The sequence below is a fragment of the Pygoscelis adeliae genome, unplaced genomic scaffold (genome assembly GCF_000699105.1).
Source record: "Pygoscelis adeliae isolate BGI_AS28 unplaced genomic scaffold, ASM69910v1 Scaffold109, whole genome shotgun sequence".
Classification (NCBI taxonomy): domain Eukaryota; kingdom Metazoa; phylum Chordata; class Aves; order Sphenisciformes; family Spheniscidae; genus Pygoscelis; species Pygoscelis adeliae.
In genome coordinates, this window is record NW_008825556.1 from 67,795 (window position 1) to 84,465 (window position 16,671).

At 47.5% G+C, this 16,671-nt stretch overlaps 1 protein-coding gene across 1 annotated transcript; it reads left to right on the plus strand.

Moving 5' to 3' along the window:
• Positions 1-2,337: 2,337 nt before the first annotated feature.
• Positions 2,338-3,252, plus strand: LOC103923822 (pre-miRNA 5'-monophosphate methyltransferase-like). Its single transcript, XM_009332249.1, has 2 exons — positions 2,338-2,364; positions 2,515-3,252. The coding sequence occupies exons 1-2, from the start codon at positions 2,338-2,340 to the stop codon at positions 3,127-3,129; spliced, it is 642 nt and encodes a 213-aa protein (XP_009330524.1). The 3' UTR covers positions 3,130-3,252.
• Positions 3,253-16,671: the final 13,419 nt, after the last annotated feature.

A 16,671-nucleotide genomic window follows, 5' to 3' on the forward strand; every position in this document is an offset into this window, starting at 1 on the left:
GAGTATTGGGGGGCTGTGAAAAATATTATGCGGAGGTACTGGTCTGGGGTTTTGGGAGGCTGTGAGAAAGACTGGGGGGAGGCACTGGTCTGCACTACTGGGGGACAGTGGGGCAGACTGGGGAGGCATCAGTCTGGGGAATCGGGGGGCAGTCCAGCATACAGGAAAGACTGGGGATGAGGCACTAGTCTAGGGTGGTGGGGCAGACTGAGAAGACTCTGGGGGGGACAAGAGCCTGGGAGTGGGGCAGTGCAGCAAACTGGGAAGACTGGGAAAGTATTTGGTATCAGTAGTGACTCGAGGTAGTGAGGCAAACGGAGGAGACTGGGGGAGGCAGGAGTTTGGAGTGTTGGGAGGCAGATTGGAAAGATGGGGAGGCACTGGTGTGGAGTGTTGGGGCATTGGGGCAGAGTGGGGAGGCTGGGGCAGGCAGCAACCTGGGGTGTTGGCGGGGAGACTGGGAAAGTTGGGGGAGGCAGTCCCATGGGATGCTGGTGAAGAATGGGGCAGACTGAGAAGACTGGGTGGGGGCAGTGGCCTGGAGTCTTGGGGGACAGTGGGGAAGGTGGGGGGAGCACTGACCTGGGGGTCTGGGGAGGAATGAAACAGCCTGGAGTGGCCGGGGCGGGGATAGCAGCCTGGGACAGGGATGAGCCTGTATAAAAGGCACAGCGGGAAAGCAGGACCTGGATGCAACATGAGACTGGTGGGGGTCAGGAGATCGTCGGTGTGTGGGAAGCCCCCTCTGCAGGTCTCCTGTGAGAGGAGGGTGAAGGTTGAGGTGAAAGCAGGGGTGGGGTGGAGCTGGTTGCGTGGCTGAGAGTTGGTTTAGGAGGCTGTGTTGGTGGGTCTGTCCTCTTTCCCACTGAGGCCGAAGTGTGCAGTGCCCTGGGTTACTGCGTGTCCTGAGCACCAGTAAGCTGCTACAGGACTGCCCTAAGAGCAGGGGAACTGGACAAGCCTGAAGCTAGAAACCATAATCTGTTGTGTTTGTGTAGTATCACATCATTTATCCATGAGACAGAACTTTAAACTAAAATCCTGGTCACATGCTCTCGAAGATCTTGTGACAGAACTGGTGAATCTTGTAGAATTTCCCATTTTCAGGGTTCATTCTCTTTCTTTACCTAGTTTTGCTTTATTCTCATGGCTTTTCCTCAGTGTGCAGCTTTGCTGTGTTGTAATTCAGAAGTATCTGTGCATCTCTGATACACACTGGTGCGATGTTTAATTTAACTATGTTTAAAGATTTTTTTTTTTCAGATGGAAACTTTATCAATATTTTAACTCAGAAATAATTTTTCATTCAGAATGAAATTACATTCTGGTGGAGGACAAGAGTACTATTGTTTCCATGGCTTCTCTTCTCCCAGCCCCCTGCCAGAAGGTTTGAAAGGCCGCCTAAGGCATTATCTAAAGGACAATTCTAGATCGTATTTCAGGTGAACTTGTAAAACAGGTCAGGTAAAAATGTTCTCAGTCCAGTTCTTTTGAGATGCAGAGACTTTCTCCACTAGAGGACACTATCTGCCCGCTTGTGTGGGCTACGCGCTCGTAGCCGATGTCATTCAGGAACTTCATCGGATCTCCTTTAATGAAAGATTGATATGCTTTCCACTTAGTGGCGCACTCTGTGAAAGGAAATTCGAAGGAAAACTCTCATGTTAACTATCTTATGCTACAATCTAATGGTCAGGGAATGTCTTCTACTTTAGGAGAAGAAGAAGAAATGTATTACTCTAAATTAGGCATTATAAATAGCTCTAAGTGTCACTAGGGAACTCTGAGGCTCACCTAGGGAAGCCAGTGAAGCCTTCACCCCCCCATGTTGGATGGGGATATCCAGCAAGATTCCTGTTACTAAAACTCATCTTTCCCATAGTTTTTGGAGCAAAACCCCGAGTGTGGGGCGACACAAGTTTAGTTCCAGTCTCTGGTTGACTTTCTGGTAGTCAGGGCTACCGTGATGCTTTTTGCTACAGAAAGGAAGATTGTCGCGCACTCTGTGAAAGGAAATTCGAAGGAAAACTCTCATGTTAACTATCTTATGCTACAATCTAATGGTCAGGGAATGTCTTCTACTTTAGGAGAAGAAGAAGAAATGTATTACTCTAAATTAGGCATTATAAATAGCTCTAAGTGTCACTAGGGAACTCTGAGGCTCACCTAGGGAAGCCAGTGAAGCCTTCACCCCCCCACCTTGGAGGGGGATAACCAGCAAGATTCTTGTTACTAAAAATCATCATAATGCGGTGGCAGTTTGAACCAACCCTTTGGGTGCCGACACAAGTTTAGTTCCAGTCTCTGGTTGACTTTCTGGTAGTCAGGGCTACCGTGATGCTTTTTGCTACAGAAAGGAAGATTGTCGGTGAATTTATTGCTCTGAACTTCATTGAGAGAAAGCTCTGAGTTGGCGCTTGTACCTTGCTGCTGAGAGTGGGATCCTATGGGCTTGGTGATGTGTTAACAAAGCAGCGCAGGCCCCGTGAACTCCTGTTATTTTCCTTTCTGCAGGAGCTAAGTGTGGCTCTGTACAGGCATCTCCTTGGCCTTCAGGAGAGTGAAGGCAGCCTGGACCAGCCTGCAGCTGGAAAGGATCTGAACCTTCTGTGCTGTGACATTGATCCGGTGTTGATTGAGAGGGCTCAGCAGTGCAGCCCCTTTCCTGCCTCCATATCCTTTGCCAACCTGGACATCATGGACTCCAGTGCCAGGGAGCCATTCCTGAGCTCCTACCTGGGCCGTTTTGGCCGCTCCACCTTTGACATCGGTTTTTGCATGTCTGTGACCATGTGGATCCACCTGAATCATGGGGATAATGGCCTCATGGAGTTCCTGTCCTTCCTCTCCTCTCTGTGCAAGTACCTGCTGATTGAACCTCAGCCATGGAAGTGCTACAGGGCAGCCGCCCGCCGCCTTCGGAAGCTGGGCAGAAATTACTTCGATCACTTCCGATCTCTTGCTATCAATGGGGATATGGCGGAGAGGATAACGCAGATCTTAACGAAGGACTGTGCCATGGAGCTGGTGTGTTGCTTTGGGAGCACCAGCTGGGACAGAAGTCTCTTGCTTTTTAAATCAAATGGCTCAAATTACAAGGGCAGGGAGTCTTCAGAACAGGAGCAGTGATTGACAAATGGCCTCTCGCATTCACAAATGTATAGGCAAGGAGGTGCTTGCTGTTTACACAGTCAGATCTAGGAATTCCTAAATCCCTACTGGGACCAGACCTTGACCTCCCTAGGGAGTTCGAGGCAAGTAATGTCTGTGTGATGGTTTTTTTTTTTTTCCCTTTCCATCTGCAAAATGCGGTGGCAGTTTTAACCTACCTTTTGGGTTCTGAGATTGCTGTTCCTAGAAAGTGCTCTTGAAATCAAAGTTGCTACATATGTGCTTTCTGTGTGTACCAAGAATATTCCCTGGAAGAAGAGAGAACATGCCTTTTTTGTCCCTGGAGCTTTTCAAGGAAAGGGGACATTTCTGTTGACCCATGTGATGCACTGTTTGTTCTGCTTCTTGTCATGTTTTCTGTATAAAATGCTGCTGGAAAACATATAACCTGGTTTACCACCTATGAACAAGTGAGTTGGATTGTTGCAGAGGCTGTCTGGTCAACAGGTTGCCCAGAGAAGTGGTGGATACCCCGTCCCTGGAAACATTCAAGGTCAGGCTGGACGGGGCTCTGAGCAACCTGCTCTAGTTGAAGATGTCCCTGCTCGGGGCAGGGGGGTTGGAATAGATGAGCTTTAGAGGTCCCTTCCAACCCAAACCCTTCTGTGAGCCTACGATATTGGTCAGGCTGTGATCAATGCACCTTTGCAGACGGGGCTTGCCTGGAGTGTGCTTTGGAGGTTGACAGTGGTGTGATCTTTCTGTGGAGTGAGGGATTTCTATGGTAGGGCGTGTATTCGTTTAAGTGTGTAACAGAGTGAGTGCTTTTTGTAATAATATCCTTGAAATAAAAATAACTTAATTTTATCATAAATACTGTGTTGGTTTTTTTGATCTTTCTTTTTGTTCGCATTTTTTTCAACACCTAAGCAGTCCCAGATAACTGAGTTTATAATTTTGTTGTATTTACAGACTCAAGTGAGATTTGGTAAGCTTGAAGCTATGTTTGGCTAAGGTTAAAGTATTACAACTTTCATTGTTATGGGGATTTTTTCCCCCCCCAGTAATACCTAGGAAGAAAGAAAACTTGAGCAAAATGTCTTATTTTAACCTCATTTCTCTTGTTTTAATATCCCTACTAGCTTTAGTTCATGCATAGTGGTTTTGTTAGCTTTGACAGTAAGTAGGAGTCACGCTTCTACAGTGTTGTCTAAACAGATTAAAAACCTCACTTGAGTAGACTATGACACACAGAAATAGATAACAGATGACTCTTACGAATTTCTAAGTTCCGCTGCTTCCTTACTGTGAAGTGAGAGGGAAGCCCAGGTATGTGCCTTAAGCGTTGTGTCATGAGAGCTCGGTACTGGAAAAAGAGGGGAGAGGAGGACGTCTCCTCCAGGAGGTGCTCTTGTCTAGCAGTTCTCGTGCCCAGGTGAGCCTGTGCGCAGGGGCAGAGAGAAACTTTGATTGCATTTTACTTTATGTCCTTACTGGGACTTCCTTGTTATTTACTCATGCAGTGATAGTGGAGGGGGGGGCAGAAAGCAAGCTTTGATTTCCTCTGCAATGAGCTCAGATGAAGGAGTGAAGCGTGTGAGCATTCTGGCTGGCCACAGCCTTCTGGATGAAAAGCTGCTGGGATCCATGGATAACTTGTGAAAAAAGTGTGTGTGTACGTACATGTGTTTAAAGGGACTGAGTAAGGTCACAGAAAGGCTTCGAGGCTCTTCACGTAAATGCAACTTCCACAGTGTTCTGCTATGTAGAAAATATTTAGGGCTCCCACCAGAAGTCCTGAGAGCTCCTCTGCCTTCTCAGCTGCAAACAAATGTGCCTTCCCTGGTGCTGGTGGTTGTTAATTTTCTTAAAGACGACTTTTAAGTCTGGGCTGATTTTTGCTATCCCTGTGGGAGTGAAGGGAGAACCAATTTGTCGTGTATTTTCCTGAGGGTTCACCCAAGTGCCTGATCTCTCTTGCAGCTTACTAATATGTACCATTTATCACTTTGGTAATTAAGTACCTCATCTGACGTTCATTGTAATCTATGGGTAAGCTCCACTGACTCGAGGGGTGTTGGCTCACCCAATGCTACCAGGCAGCTCAGCCTCCCCTTCCGTTCTGCTTAGCTGCTGTTTCCTGTGTTGTGCGGCTGGTGGCACTGGAGTATCGTGCAACCTACAGCCTTGCCCCTTGGGATGTTTCTGTTGGGTTGTGTCAATATTAGTTGCTGTTTTCTTTGAACTTTGAAATATTTATAAAATAGTCCTGGACTTATCTGTTCAGTGCTCAAGTTTAAAGGGGTGAACAGGGTTTCTTGCCTTCCATTTTCCTCTGGGGATTTACACACTGGCCTCTGAAAAATTTTATGAAGAGTTGCTAGGAAGGTGGACAACCCAAGGAGTTACACACAGGAGACGTCCCCTGCACCCATCTAGAATGACCTTCCCCTTCAAAGAGACCCTGTTTTATGTTCCTTATGCACTGAGTGATAGATCAGTATCTGCCTGGGAGATCCTTTTGGGCTGCTGCTTGTTGAAAGTTTGTGGGTTGGTTTTTTTCTTCTTTTTCCCAAGCCTTCATGTGCTGGCCGTGTACAGACCTGCAAACCAGCCCAGTGTGTATGTAACAGTATGATGACTTCTTATCTGTTTCTCAAGTCTGTACTATTAAATTGCTAATATCAATATGTCCCACTGTCTCAGAAATGGCTGAGCTCCAAAACTAGCTCTGTTTGGCTTTGGCACAGCAGTGTGTTTTGTTTCTCATCCTTTGGATATTGCCACAAATACAGCTCAAAATAATGTCAACACAAATCTCTCTGCAGTTCTTGGGATACTAAGGAGCTCAAAATGGAGCCAATCCTTTAGCAGACAGGAGAAAAAAAAAAACCAAAACTCTTTCCTTTTCTTTTCAGCTTGCTGCTTCTGCTCTCCAGGAAGCTGTCGGGAGATGAGACAGGTGGGAACCCAGCTCCATGACACAGCGATAGAAGAGAGCCTATGGATCTCAACTGCAGTGCTTATGTAAGGCTCTGGAGAATTTTTTTTTCATACTCTTTCTGCATTTTGCAATGTGGCTAAAATGTGTTCCCAGGTCTCCTGAAGGCAGGACAGAAGGAAAGTAAAGATGAGGGTTAAAACCAACACTCCTGCTCCCTATTGCTGAGAGTACTTTGCAAAGTTGGTTGGTAGTTGTTCATCATACAGCTGGTGAAATGGAGATGCCCCTTGCTTGTGTGAGTCCTCAGGGTGGTTACCCTTGTAGAGCTCGGGGTATCTGGGTTAAGGGAAGGTGCAGAGGCCTCTGTGCTGAAAGTACTGCTTGCTCATGTCCTCCATGATCCAAGAGTGGGGCCAACCTGGTGGTGGTTGCTGCTGCTAAAACGAGGGAGATGCGACTTCCTTGTGTATGTAGAGGGAGAGCTGTGCTCCCACTACTCACCTGGGAGCATATGGCATCAGGCTGTGCTGATGTGTAGGTCCTGTAGCTGTCCTGGCTCGCTCATGATGTGCCACGTTATTTGTGTGTGTGTGCGCGCACCTGTGCATTGGAGGGTTAGTTAAGAGATCCTGCTTGCTCTTTCCTAGCCTTAAAGCTCCAACCCTATGGTTGCTTACAGGAGCCTTCTAAATTCAACACCTGCACAGAGCATGTATAGCCGAGCATTTTCAAACAGACCCAAAATATTGCAGGGCACTGTGATGGGACTGTCAAACTGCTGCCCTGTTCCATCCCAGCAGCAAGTGAGGAGTTCTCATGCAAATGCCTTGTAAAGTTCCCATGCTCTGTGGTTTGTGATTGTTGCTGGGCTCCATCAGGCCTTGTCTCAGTTTTTCCATCCACAAAATGAGCTTGATAACCACCCACCACTGTGGAGATTTGATGTGAAATATTGGCTGTATGTTTGCGCAGCACTTTTGAGAATGAAAAATACTGATGAGCTGAGCTGTATCATCAGCTGTGAGCTATGCCATTGTTCATAATAATCACTGCAGCCACTTCAGATATTAATTAGGTACCATACCTTCAAAGTGTTCTGACTAATTAAGTCTCATGCCACTGCTGTGTAGCAAGTTGCAGCTAATTATCCCCCTTCCTTGGATGGAAAAAATCTAGGCAGAGGTGGTGAAGCATCTAGTCGTGCATAAGCTAGCATCAAAGTTGGGGCTGAGAACTTGGAGGTTCCAGTTTCCGGATGATTCTGCAGTTGCTTCCAGCCTTTGTAGGAAGTAAGATTTTAGATGGAGTCGATGAGAGGTCCTTTTTTATTATTTTTTATTTTTCTTAACTTTAACTCTTGCTTATGCTAAGAGACAGTTCACTGTTTACTAAATTCTTGTGCTGGATGAGTACAAGGGATGCACTCAGTGGGGAAAAGTTTAGCGCGTAAATGTGGTGTAACAGCAGCAATTTTATCAGTTTAACATTGACAGCTGCCAGAGCAAATAACTGTTGCAAGCACCTATCTCCCTGCTGTCTGTTTCCCTTCTTACGCATATATGTATTGACAGCTTTGCAGATGCTGTTCATCAGCATTTCTAAATGGTGACATGCTTTAAAAATGGTTTAATTCAACTTTCCCCAGAATGTGTGACCAGCCCAAGAATGGAGGAATCAAGTTTAGGAACTGAGAGTTGGCAGCAACATGTCTGCTCCCATAAGCAGCTTCATCTAGCTGGAAACCCAGCAACTTGTCACTACAAGCTTGTACAGCAGAAGCTGCAGACTTTCGGATTTCCTATGCTCAGCTGAGGGCAAGTTCATTCTTGTTCTTCCTGGCACTTTGCTGCCCATGAAATAAAGGAGAAGAGTGAGAGGTGTCAACCCATGGAAATACGGGTATCTGTTTCTGGCAGTGTGGAAACCTGAGAAAAGAACAGCCACAAACCAAACGCATGATTTCTTTTCTTTACCAGGTGTGAGCCAGTTCTCTTGCAAAGTTTTGATTTGTTTAGGTGAGCTGGTGGTGTGAGGAAACAGAGCCCTTTTGGCAGAGTTGGGGAGGCTTGGTGGGAAAAGCAACCACAAATCCAAGGTGTGAGTCTGAGGTTTACTCTGGACATGTGCTAAAGGCTGGTCCTGTTTGGCCTTGTTGCAAATGAGGAGTGCTTGGTAGGTCAGAGGGGATCAAAAGATTAGCTGTTCGCTTCTTGTGCCCAGTTGGTTATGGTAATGGATGCGGCTTAGCCATGTACACTTAAGTTTGATGCCTAGGCGAGAATGGTCTCTTCGAGTCTCCAAGGCTTACATGCAGTCTCTCTGGACCTAGTGGAGAAGTTGATAGATAGATAAGTGGTGTGTAGGAAGTTTGTACGGCCGTTGGGCTCCTTCTTTAGTCTTCAGGGCTTTGTTGCAGGCACCTCAGTTTTCTCATTAGATTTACTTGTGTTAACATGGGTGGGAGGGTTGGTTTCCCACACGCCTTTGCACAAAAATCCCTTGGAGCATTATGGGCAGAAGCCTTGCCACCAATTCTCTTATCAGCTCAAGCTTGAGTTTCTTGGATTTAATTACATGGGAGTGTCCTTATTACCACAGAGCTGGGTCACCCATGAGGTTTGGACTCCGAAGTGGTCTTAAGTTTGAAGAAGAAAGCTTGGGGTCATGATCTGGGGTCGGGATATGCTTATAATGCTCTGACAAGAACTGAAGGTGCTCAAGTCTAAAAGACCTTTGTTCTAGGATGGAAAGTATGGGTTCCTTTCTTAGGCTTGTCACCAGCTGGCTGCAGAACTTGGGCAAGCTGCTCCTTTCCTTGGACCTGTGATCTTGCATACTCTATTTCACTGGGAAGCATAACCTGACATCTGGTGTGATAAGCTCTTGAGTGAATACGAAATGCTATGCAGACCTGATCTGTTATGACCAGACAACCCAAGTTCAATCAGCTGTAGATCAAGCTTATAAAATGCTTATTATCAGGTGCCTGGATTTTTATCCTGACTTACAACAAAACTGCTGCATCCTTGGATACTTCACAGAGCGGCTTGACTCTGAGGAGAAGGTTTTATTTTGAGTGATAATGTTTTCAGAGCAGTAGAGCTTTCTAAACTCCTTTACTATAGTGTGGGGACCTTTCTGTGAAGCAAGGAAGGTAAGGAGGGATCTTACTCATGTTTCCATAACAGAACGCACTTTAGATAAGTGCCTTTGTGATTGATTAAAACCCCCTTCATCTAAGTTGTATATGGTGGGCCAGAGATTAGACATGGCTCTGCACATCCTCTGTTCTGTTTCCTGGTGTGGAGCGCTTCATGATTCCATAATAATTAATTCTGTTTTATTGTTGCACTAGCAATTTATGTGTCTTCCATGTGAGTGACAAGGATTTAGTTAGAGCTGAGTCTGAGGGTGGTGTCCCTCCTTGGCCTCCTCAGTTCCCCTCCACCCCTGGGGTCAACCCAGAGACTCTGAAGTCTGTGAAATGCATAGAAGCTGCTGAAATGTGGCTTTGTTACCCCAGCAGCTGAAATCCAGGAGCAGTCATGCTGCAACAGGCCTGCCCTCCTGCGAGAGAACAAGCTGCAGGGTGACACATCAAAAGAGAAGGGCAGCTCCGTGGTGTTCTCTGTGGAGATCAAAAGGAAGTGAGCAGGGCGGCTCCTCTCCTGGCTGGCCCTTGAGACTGCTCATCTCTTTCTCTGTGTCCCTTTAATCTCAGTTACCTCCTAGATGATCACTGTTTCAAGCATGTGAGATGGTGGTGGGAAAAGCTTGTCTGTGAAGCGGCTAGCGTGAGGGAAGAGATCCTTGGTTGCATGTTGGGGAAGAATTCTCTTACCCTTTGTGAAGAAAGCATACAGGAGAGCAAAGGTTTTGACATACCCTTCTAATATAGCCAGCATCTTTGTGTCCCATCATAGCAGGTGATACAGCATGAGCATAAAAGCATGCAGGGGAGCTGGGTGCGAGCTGCCCTGTGTGGAGTCCAGTGTCAATCTCTACCTGGAGAACATCAGTCCCTTTCTACAGCTGCAGTGCCTTGACGGTACCAGGGCAGGATGTCCCCTCTGTAGGGCTGCCGTTGCATTACGTCAGGGATTAGACCTCGTTGCTGCCAGTGTGTGGAGGCAAATGAATTTGCAGGGCAGTATTTGAAAGTTGTGAGGGCTTTTCAGGAATGTGTGTGGTGGCTATTATCCAGGGCTCTTGGATCTCCTGGGACTGATTTGCTGGAGTAACCGCTGCATTCTCTGGACATTCCCAGTGCTGACTCCTGTTGTCCGGGGTGGCTAAGTAGGGCAGATGCTGAATTATTTATTGTCCTCCAGCCTCTAGAGCAGGACCTGCAGTGCATTCCTTACTGACTCAGGCTGAGTTTTAACTCCATATCCTTAACCATTACTTAAACAGGTGTTGCTTAGTCTTTTCCTCAAAATACCCACAGTTGTTACTCAGGACGAATGTCTGAGAAGAGAACTGCTTTTGTTTTGCCCTGGATCATTTCTGAGCCCACTGCACATCACCTCTGTGGACAACCTTGTCCTTGGATCAGGGCAGCCTGTGAAAGCACCTTTTCTGCCTTGCCTCAACCAACCTGTGGGATTTTTCCAAAATGGTGCGGCTTCTTCCGTGGCATCTTGTACAGTGCTTAGGGCAAGCATTGCCTTCATGGAAAAGCCATAAGAGAGCAGAGGCGTTGAACCTGAGAGCATGGGAATGTGTAATGAAGTATTCAGCCTTGAGTAGAAAAGATACTGTCTGAAAGGCTATGGCTCAGTGAAAGGGAACAGGGACCTCACAGGAGTGGTGAGCCTTGTAGCTGCTTTGGAGGGGAGTGAGGAAGAAAAGGAGAGTAAATGTGGATGAGACTTGAAAATCAAATTAGATATTCCTGGGGTGCTTCCTGGCCTTTGTATTTATGAGCTCTTTTCTCCTGAGGATTGTACTGTCGATGCTGAAAGTAGGAATCTCATCTGACCTTGAATAACACCAGTGCCAAACTGATTTGCGGGGGATTCCCGAGGCCAAAGGATGCATTTACCTGAGCTGTAGGTTGAAGAAGAGAGTAATGCAAAGGAAAAAACAGTCCTGTGCTAGGCCTTTTTCTCCCCCAGTGCAAGTTTCCCAGGTGACTATTTAGTGTCCCAAACACTGATCTTTGCCTTCGGGGGAGGTGGAGAGCGGAGAGGTGCTCTGCTTATCCGTGTTCTCTCTTGATCTGCGTTTCTAGCTGGTGCTGTCACCAGCAAATTCACTCTGCTCTTTGCCAAGGCTGCAGGTCCTGGCTGGTAGCTGTTCCCTGCTCTGTATGTATGTGTCTGCGTTTTTTCCAAAGACCAGCTTCAGCTGGTTTGTGTGAAGTGCTGACTTCAGGCATTGTGCAGAGCATGACTCAGAAGGGTAGAGGTTTAGGGGAGAGGGAGGAAAGTGTCTTTTTAAGGAGTTGTAAGCTATAAACTACAGCAAACAGTATTGGTAGAGGTGGCCTGGTTCTCTTCCAGGTTCAAAAGGAAGAGTATTAAGGATTTACGAAGAGCTGGCACAATGGCAAGGCAAAAGAATGCTTTATTGTGTAAATGCTTGTAAAGCCACTAGTAAACCTGATAATGTTGTGTATGTAGAGGCAGGGAGGAGAGGAGGCACGTACCAAGAAGGTACCTGGAGGTTTCCAGAGGGCCTAATGTTCCCTGTAGAAGTACGTTGATGATAGTCACAGTTGTCATCAGTGGAGCAACTGGTTGATGGAGAACCTGGTTCCTTTCAACTCCCTGCTCTGATTTCAGGGTCCAGGGCAGGTGGGCCCACTGAGTCCACCAGTTACTATTGCAGCACCTTCTGTAATATTGTCTAAGGGTAGTCTTAAAGAGCAGAGAAGCGCAAAGGGGCCATCGGATCTCTTAGAGGGAGGTCATGGAGAGCAGCTCACCCTGGTTCCTCTCTCTGATATGCCTATGGATATCGTGTAACAGAAATACAAATTTGGTTGTGTGATAAGATGGGAGAATGGCCCATTTTCCCCCCATCACAGGAACTGCTTTGCATGTGCACCTGCTGTGGGGCAGAGGCACCTGTGCTGTGGTTGCATGATGGCAAAACAGGAACCGGGGGGCAGTGAAGGTGGAAAAGAGCAGGTTGGTCTGGGCCTGAGCGGCTGGGTAAAAGGAAAGGGGTGGTAGATGACCTCTTCCTGAATATAATGCAGAAGTTGGGCACGTCTACATATGAGAGAACACCCCCCCACACTTCCCGTACATTGGCATTTCTTTGATAAGTCGTCAGGGAAGGCACTTGTCAGACAATTTGCTGATGTGGAACCTTTGAAGCCTGCAAGATTTGCCTTCTGCGCAAAACCCAGTGAAAGTAGGTTGGAGCCGTCTGCCCTGGTTGCAAGCAGTTCCCTCCCCACGGCAATGGACGCTGTAAGATCAGAGCTCAGCAAATGCACAAAGGGAAGCGCCAGGCGGGGCCGACAGCCTGCTCCCTGCTGCAAACAATGCTGACAAAGTCCTCTGGGGCTGGGCGGCCCAGCCTCTGAATTCTCTTTTCCCAGCGAGGGGGAAAAAGAAGCCTGAGCTGGCTGCGTCTCCTGAGGTTCCCCAGCCCAAGGGCCATCTCCCTGCCCCGATCACTCTCCTAATTTCAGAGCAGTATTTGCATGGCCTAGGGGACACGAATGTGTGTGCCGGGAGGCTACTCCTACCCCAGCATACCTAGCTAAATCTGTTGTTGCCCTTTTAGGAGTACCGAGGTCACTCCTGGCCTTTCTGTCCTTCCCTGGCATGGTTCATGGAGTGTAATTGGGTATTGTTACTAACTCTAATACATTCCTGTGAATTCAGGAAAGCTCTCACCAGTGTCTGAGAACTGAAAGGAGCACTGCTTTGTAGGGCTGCTTCAGACATCTTCACCAGGGGTTGTATCAATGCAATGTTCATGGCTCAACAGGGGAGCTCCAGATCTGAAGACCCGCTGAATTTTGCAGGTTTTTGGATTCAGGTGGAAGGGCTGGAATAACGCGTTAGGGGAATAAAGGCCAGCTGTAAAATGCAGATCCACATCTGAAACTGGATTTGGATCTCACTGCAGACTAAACAAATGTGATTCTGCAAGGCTTCTTAGGTGATAAACACTGAGAACAGGGGCAGTCATGTACATATGCATTAGCCGTCTGTTCTGCTTCGCAAGAAGCAGCTGTTTGTTGTGAAAATGTAGAAGGACTTTGAATTTTTTCTTACAGGGTAGGATTGAACAAGAATAAGGGAATGTTGTCAGCCTTGGCTCCAACCTCACCTGCAGCAAATGTGAAACAAAGAAAATAAGGGGCGTAATGTGAATTGGAGCTGAGCTACCACACTAAGATGAGGATCGGCTTTAGTAAAGTTAGTGATGCACACAGGATTAGCTTAACCTGTCGGGAATCTAATGCTAAGTACATCTGGTTAGGCAGCACAAATTCTGTATCTGTTAGGGTTTTTTTGGTGAGGGGGAGTGCTTTTATCCTTTCTGCTTAGCAGCTGGAGGTGCAAAGGGTATTTGATGCTGCCAAAGGAAATTCACTCCAGGCTAATTAGGGGTCTTTCTGCCCCTCCTTCATCTCCAACCAACAGCCAGGACCTGCCCCAAGCATTCCCCTTTTCTTGCTGCCAGGCCAAGTCTCTCCTCAGATTTTCAGTTAAGTGGTGGCATTGCTTAGAGCTGAGCTTCACAGCCCATGCAGACCAGCAGTGGGGTTCAGAGATGCTTACACACATGTCTACACACACAGATGTGTTTGTGCACACATGAACAGATGCAGGTGTAGCCTCGGATGCTGCATTCACATGCACAAATTGTGCCTGGGCCTGATAGCTGTGCATATTCACTCTGGTCTGTGCAGTGTTTGCTCCCTGCAGTCTGTTTTCTCTTAAGTTACGCTATCTGAATTGCTCTCTGCTTGATGTTATTGAGAAACAAGAGCACATAGAGAGCATTAAAAGGTGAGCATGGAAGGAGCTGGGTGGGATCTGTAAGTGATCCAAGACTCCATGTCAAAACATCCCCACCCCATTCCTTGCATGGCTGGGATGGTTTGCAAAAAGCTCAGACTTCTCAGTAAATTGCAGAGAAATTGGCACAAAAGTAATGCTCAAAGGGGCCCGGTCCAGCTCCCATAAAATCCACAGGGAGTCTAGTCCCACTATACTGCTGTAGCAAATGCTCACTGAAATTTTGCTTATTCCACTTAGGTTTAAGCTGGCAGATGCCAATGCTTGTTATTAGCAGCATAAATCAGGAGCAAGGTAACGGCGTGGCATTGAGAACAGTCAGGCTGAAGTTAGTCTTAATTTGCCAGCTCTGCTGCCTGTGGACAGCAGCATCCTCAATACAGTTGCAAGCTGGTCCCAACAGCCCTGTCCTCTTGGTGCTGTCAAGTACCTGCTTCTGGTGCAGACCTAGGGTTAATCTAGGAATCGGAGCTATGATGATAGCAGGGTTTTAGAAGGCTCAGGAGCAACGTAGGTCTTTCTATGCTGATGCTGCCTCTTCCTTGTGCAGCTGGAGGACCTGGATGGACAAGCACAGCCAGGCTGCTATGGGTTGTTTTCTTTGCTTGAGTGAAGAATTGGGGGTCTTTCCTGGTCGGGGTGGCAATAGGATTGGAACGGATCAGCCTGCTTTAGGAAGGAGAGATTGAAATGCTGACCCTTCCCAGAAACTACTGGTGAATAGGAGGTACAGCCAAGAGGCAAGTTCCAGTTCTGAACCAGGTTTTTAACCAGTGCAGAGGGCTGGAGCGTTGCTGCAGTCAAGGGCTGGTTTATAAATTCAAAGATGTGACCCTGAGTTGCTTCTTACTCTACTTAAGGTCTCATCAAAGACTGAGAAGCTTCCAGCAAGGCAGAACTTCATGTTTCTGGGTTAGTCAGGCATTTTGTATTGAAATTCAATCCTGCCAACCACTGAATCTCCTCTACCTTGGTCCAGCTGGGATCCCCCAGGACCTTGCAAAGTCAGGGGCTTTTCTGTGGATCCACTTGTCGTTGTTGCCCCAGATAGATGTTGTATAATCTGCAGAGCACACTCCAGATATGTACGTGGGCGAATCCTCCAGGGAGAACTGAATTCAGCACTCAGGTCAGAACATGTCCCATAGGTGTTTGTTGCCATAAGTATGAGCTGGCTGTTCGGGAAGCTGCCAGCGGAGCTTGTATGGATGGAGTCCTGTTTCATCCAGAGACTCCACACCACCTGGGTGCACTCAAAACTAGGTTGGAGAAAGCACTGACACGGAGGCTGAACAGCAATCCGTTTGTGGGAGCAAAGGACTTGTCTGATGCTAGCTCAGGTCTGGCTCTTTAGAGGGGTACACATGTTGCATGTTGCTAAGTTCAGGTTTCCCCCGGGCAAATCCAAGGCTAAATGCACTTCAGGATATTTTTAATGCCTTGTCATCCACTGCTTTGAAAGAAAAGAAATTTGGAGTTGTTCCCCTTGTCTAGTTTGTAAATCTTTTGGGGTCCCAGTTTTTGAGTGTTTTCTGTTGTTGGTAGGCTACAGCTTTGATTTGAACTAGGAGAGCAACCGTTCTTCCATGTTGCTGGAAGAACGTCAGGACATCAGGAACTGGGACTTAAAACAGTGTCACCCACTGGGAGAGCTGGCACTGGGGGGATAAACTGGTGCAGCATCACTGACTTCAGTGAAGTTACACAGGCTATCCAGTGAAGTGCTAAGGGAATGTTGGATTTACACCTGGTTGAGGTCAATGGGACAGGCAGGTGTAAATCTAGAGCGGATCTGCAGCTATGGATCTGAACTGGTGTTATCTTACTCCTTGTCTTGTATTTCTAACTCCTGCAAACTGTACAAAAGGCTCCAAATCAGCATTCTTATGTTGGTAGTGGTGTCTTTCAGCCCTACTGCACTTATCCTGCACAAAGGAGCTGACACATCACTTGGCTACACGATAAGGCTCTGGAAGAGTTGGAAACCAAGCCCCAGATGTTTTATATTCCCTTTTTTAAGTGTGAACTTTTTTCCTGTGTGTGTTGGTGGGGCAGCTCAAAGGGGCCGACATTTGTTGGGTGGCAGAGATTGCTGGCCAGGGGAGGTCTTGGTGTTGCACTGGGATATCACAGCCTGAGAAATGTTGGAGACAAAGGAGATTTTGGTACTCTCGGAGTTGATCTCAGTGCCATAGAGGTGGGTAAAGCTGGGCACATGGGCGTTAGGGAGCTGGAAAACGTGCATGCCAGGTTTGCTAATGCTAAAAAATAGCCAGGCCCATTTCCAAGAGCAGAAGTTGGGCCCTGGCAGCACCAGCCCCCCTTTGGCATGAGGAGGCTGGATGCTGGGTGAGTCTAGCAGAGGAGTTCTTTCCGCAGAGGGGGCTGCCTTGCCCTGCAGGATCCCCTTGCAGGGCTACAGGCAGCCTGCCCTGACCCTCTCCCTGGCGTTCCCAGCCCTCTTTGCTTCCTGCGTCAGAGCCTCCACTGCCCGCCCCGCGGTGAGTCACAGCTGGGATTCCTCAGCTCTGAAGTGGTTCCTTCTCTCTTTCTTTCTCCCCCTCCTCCTCAGGTGCTGAGCTTTTTTTTCCAAAGCCTTGAATTGAAGGGTGTGTCTATGAAATCTCG

Coding starts and splice junctions, on each gene's coding strand:
- LOC103923822 (XM_009332249.1), top strand. CDS start 2,338: ATGCTTTTTGCTACAGAAAGGAAGATT. Junction 2,365..2,514: donor TTGCTACAGAAAGGAAGATT/GTCGGTGAATTT, acceptor TCCTTTCTGCAG/GAGCTAAGTGTGGCTCTGTA.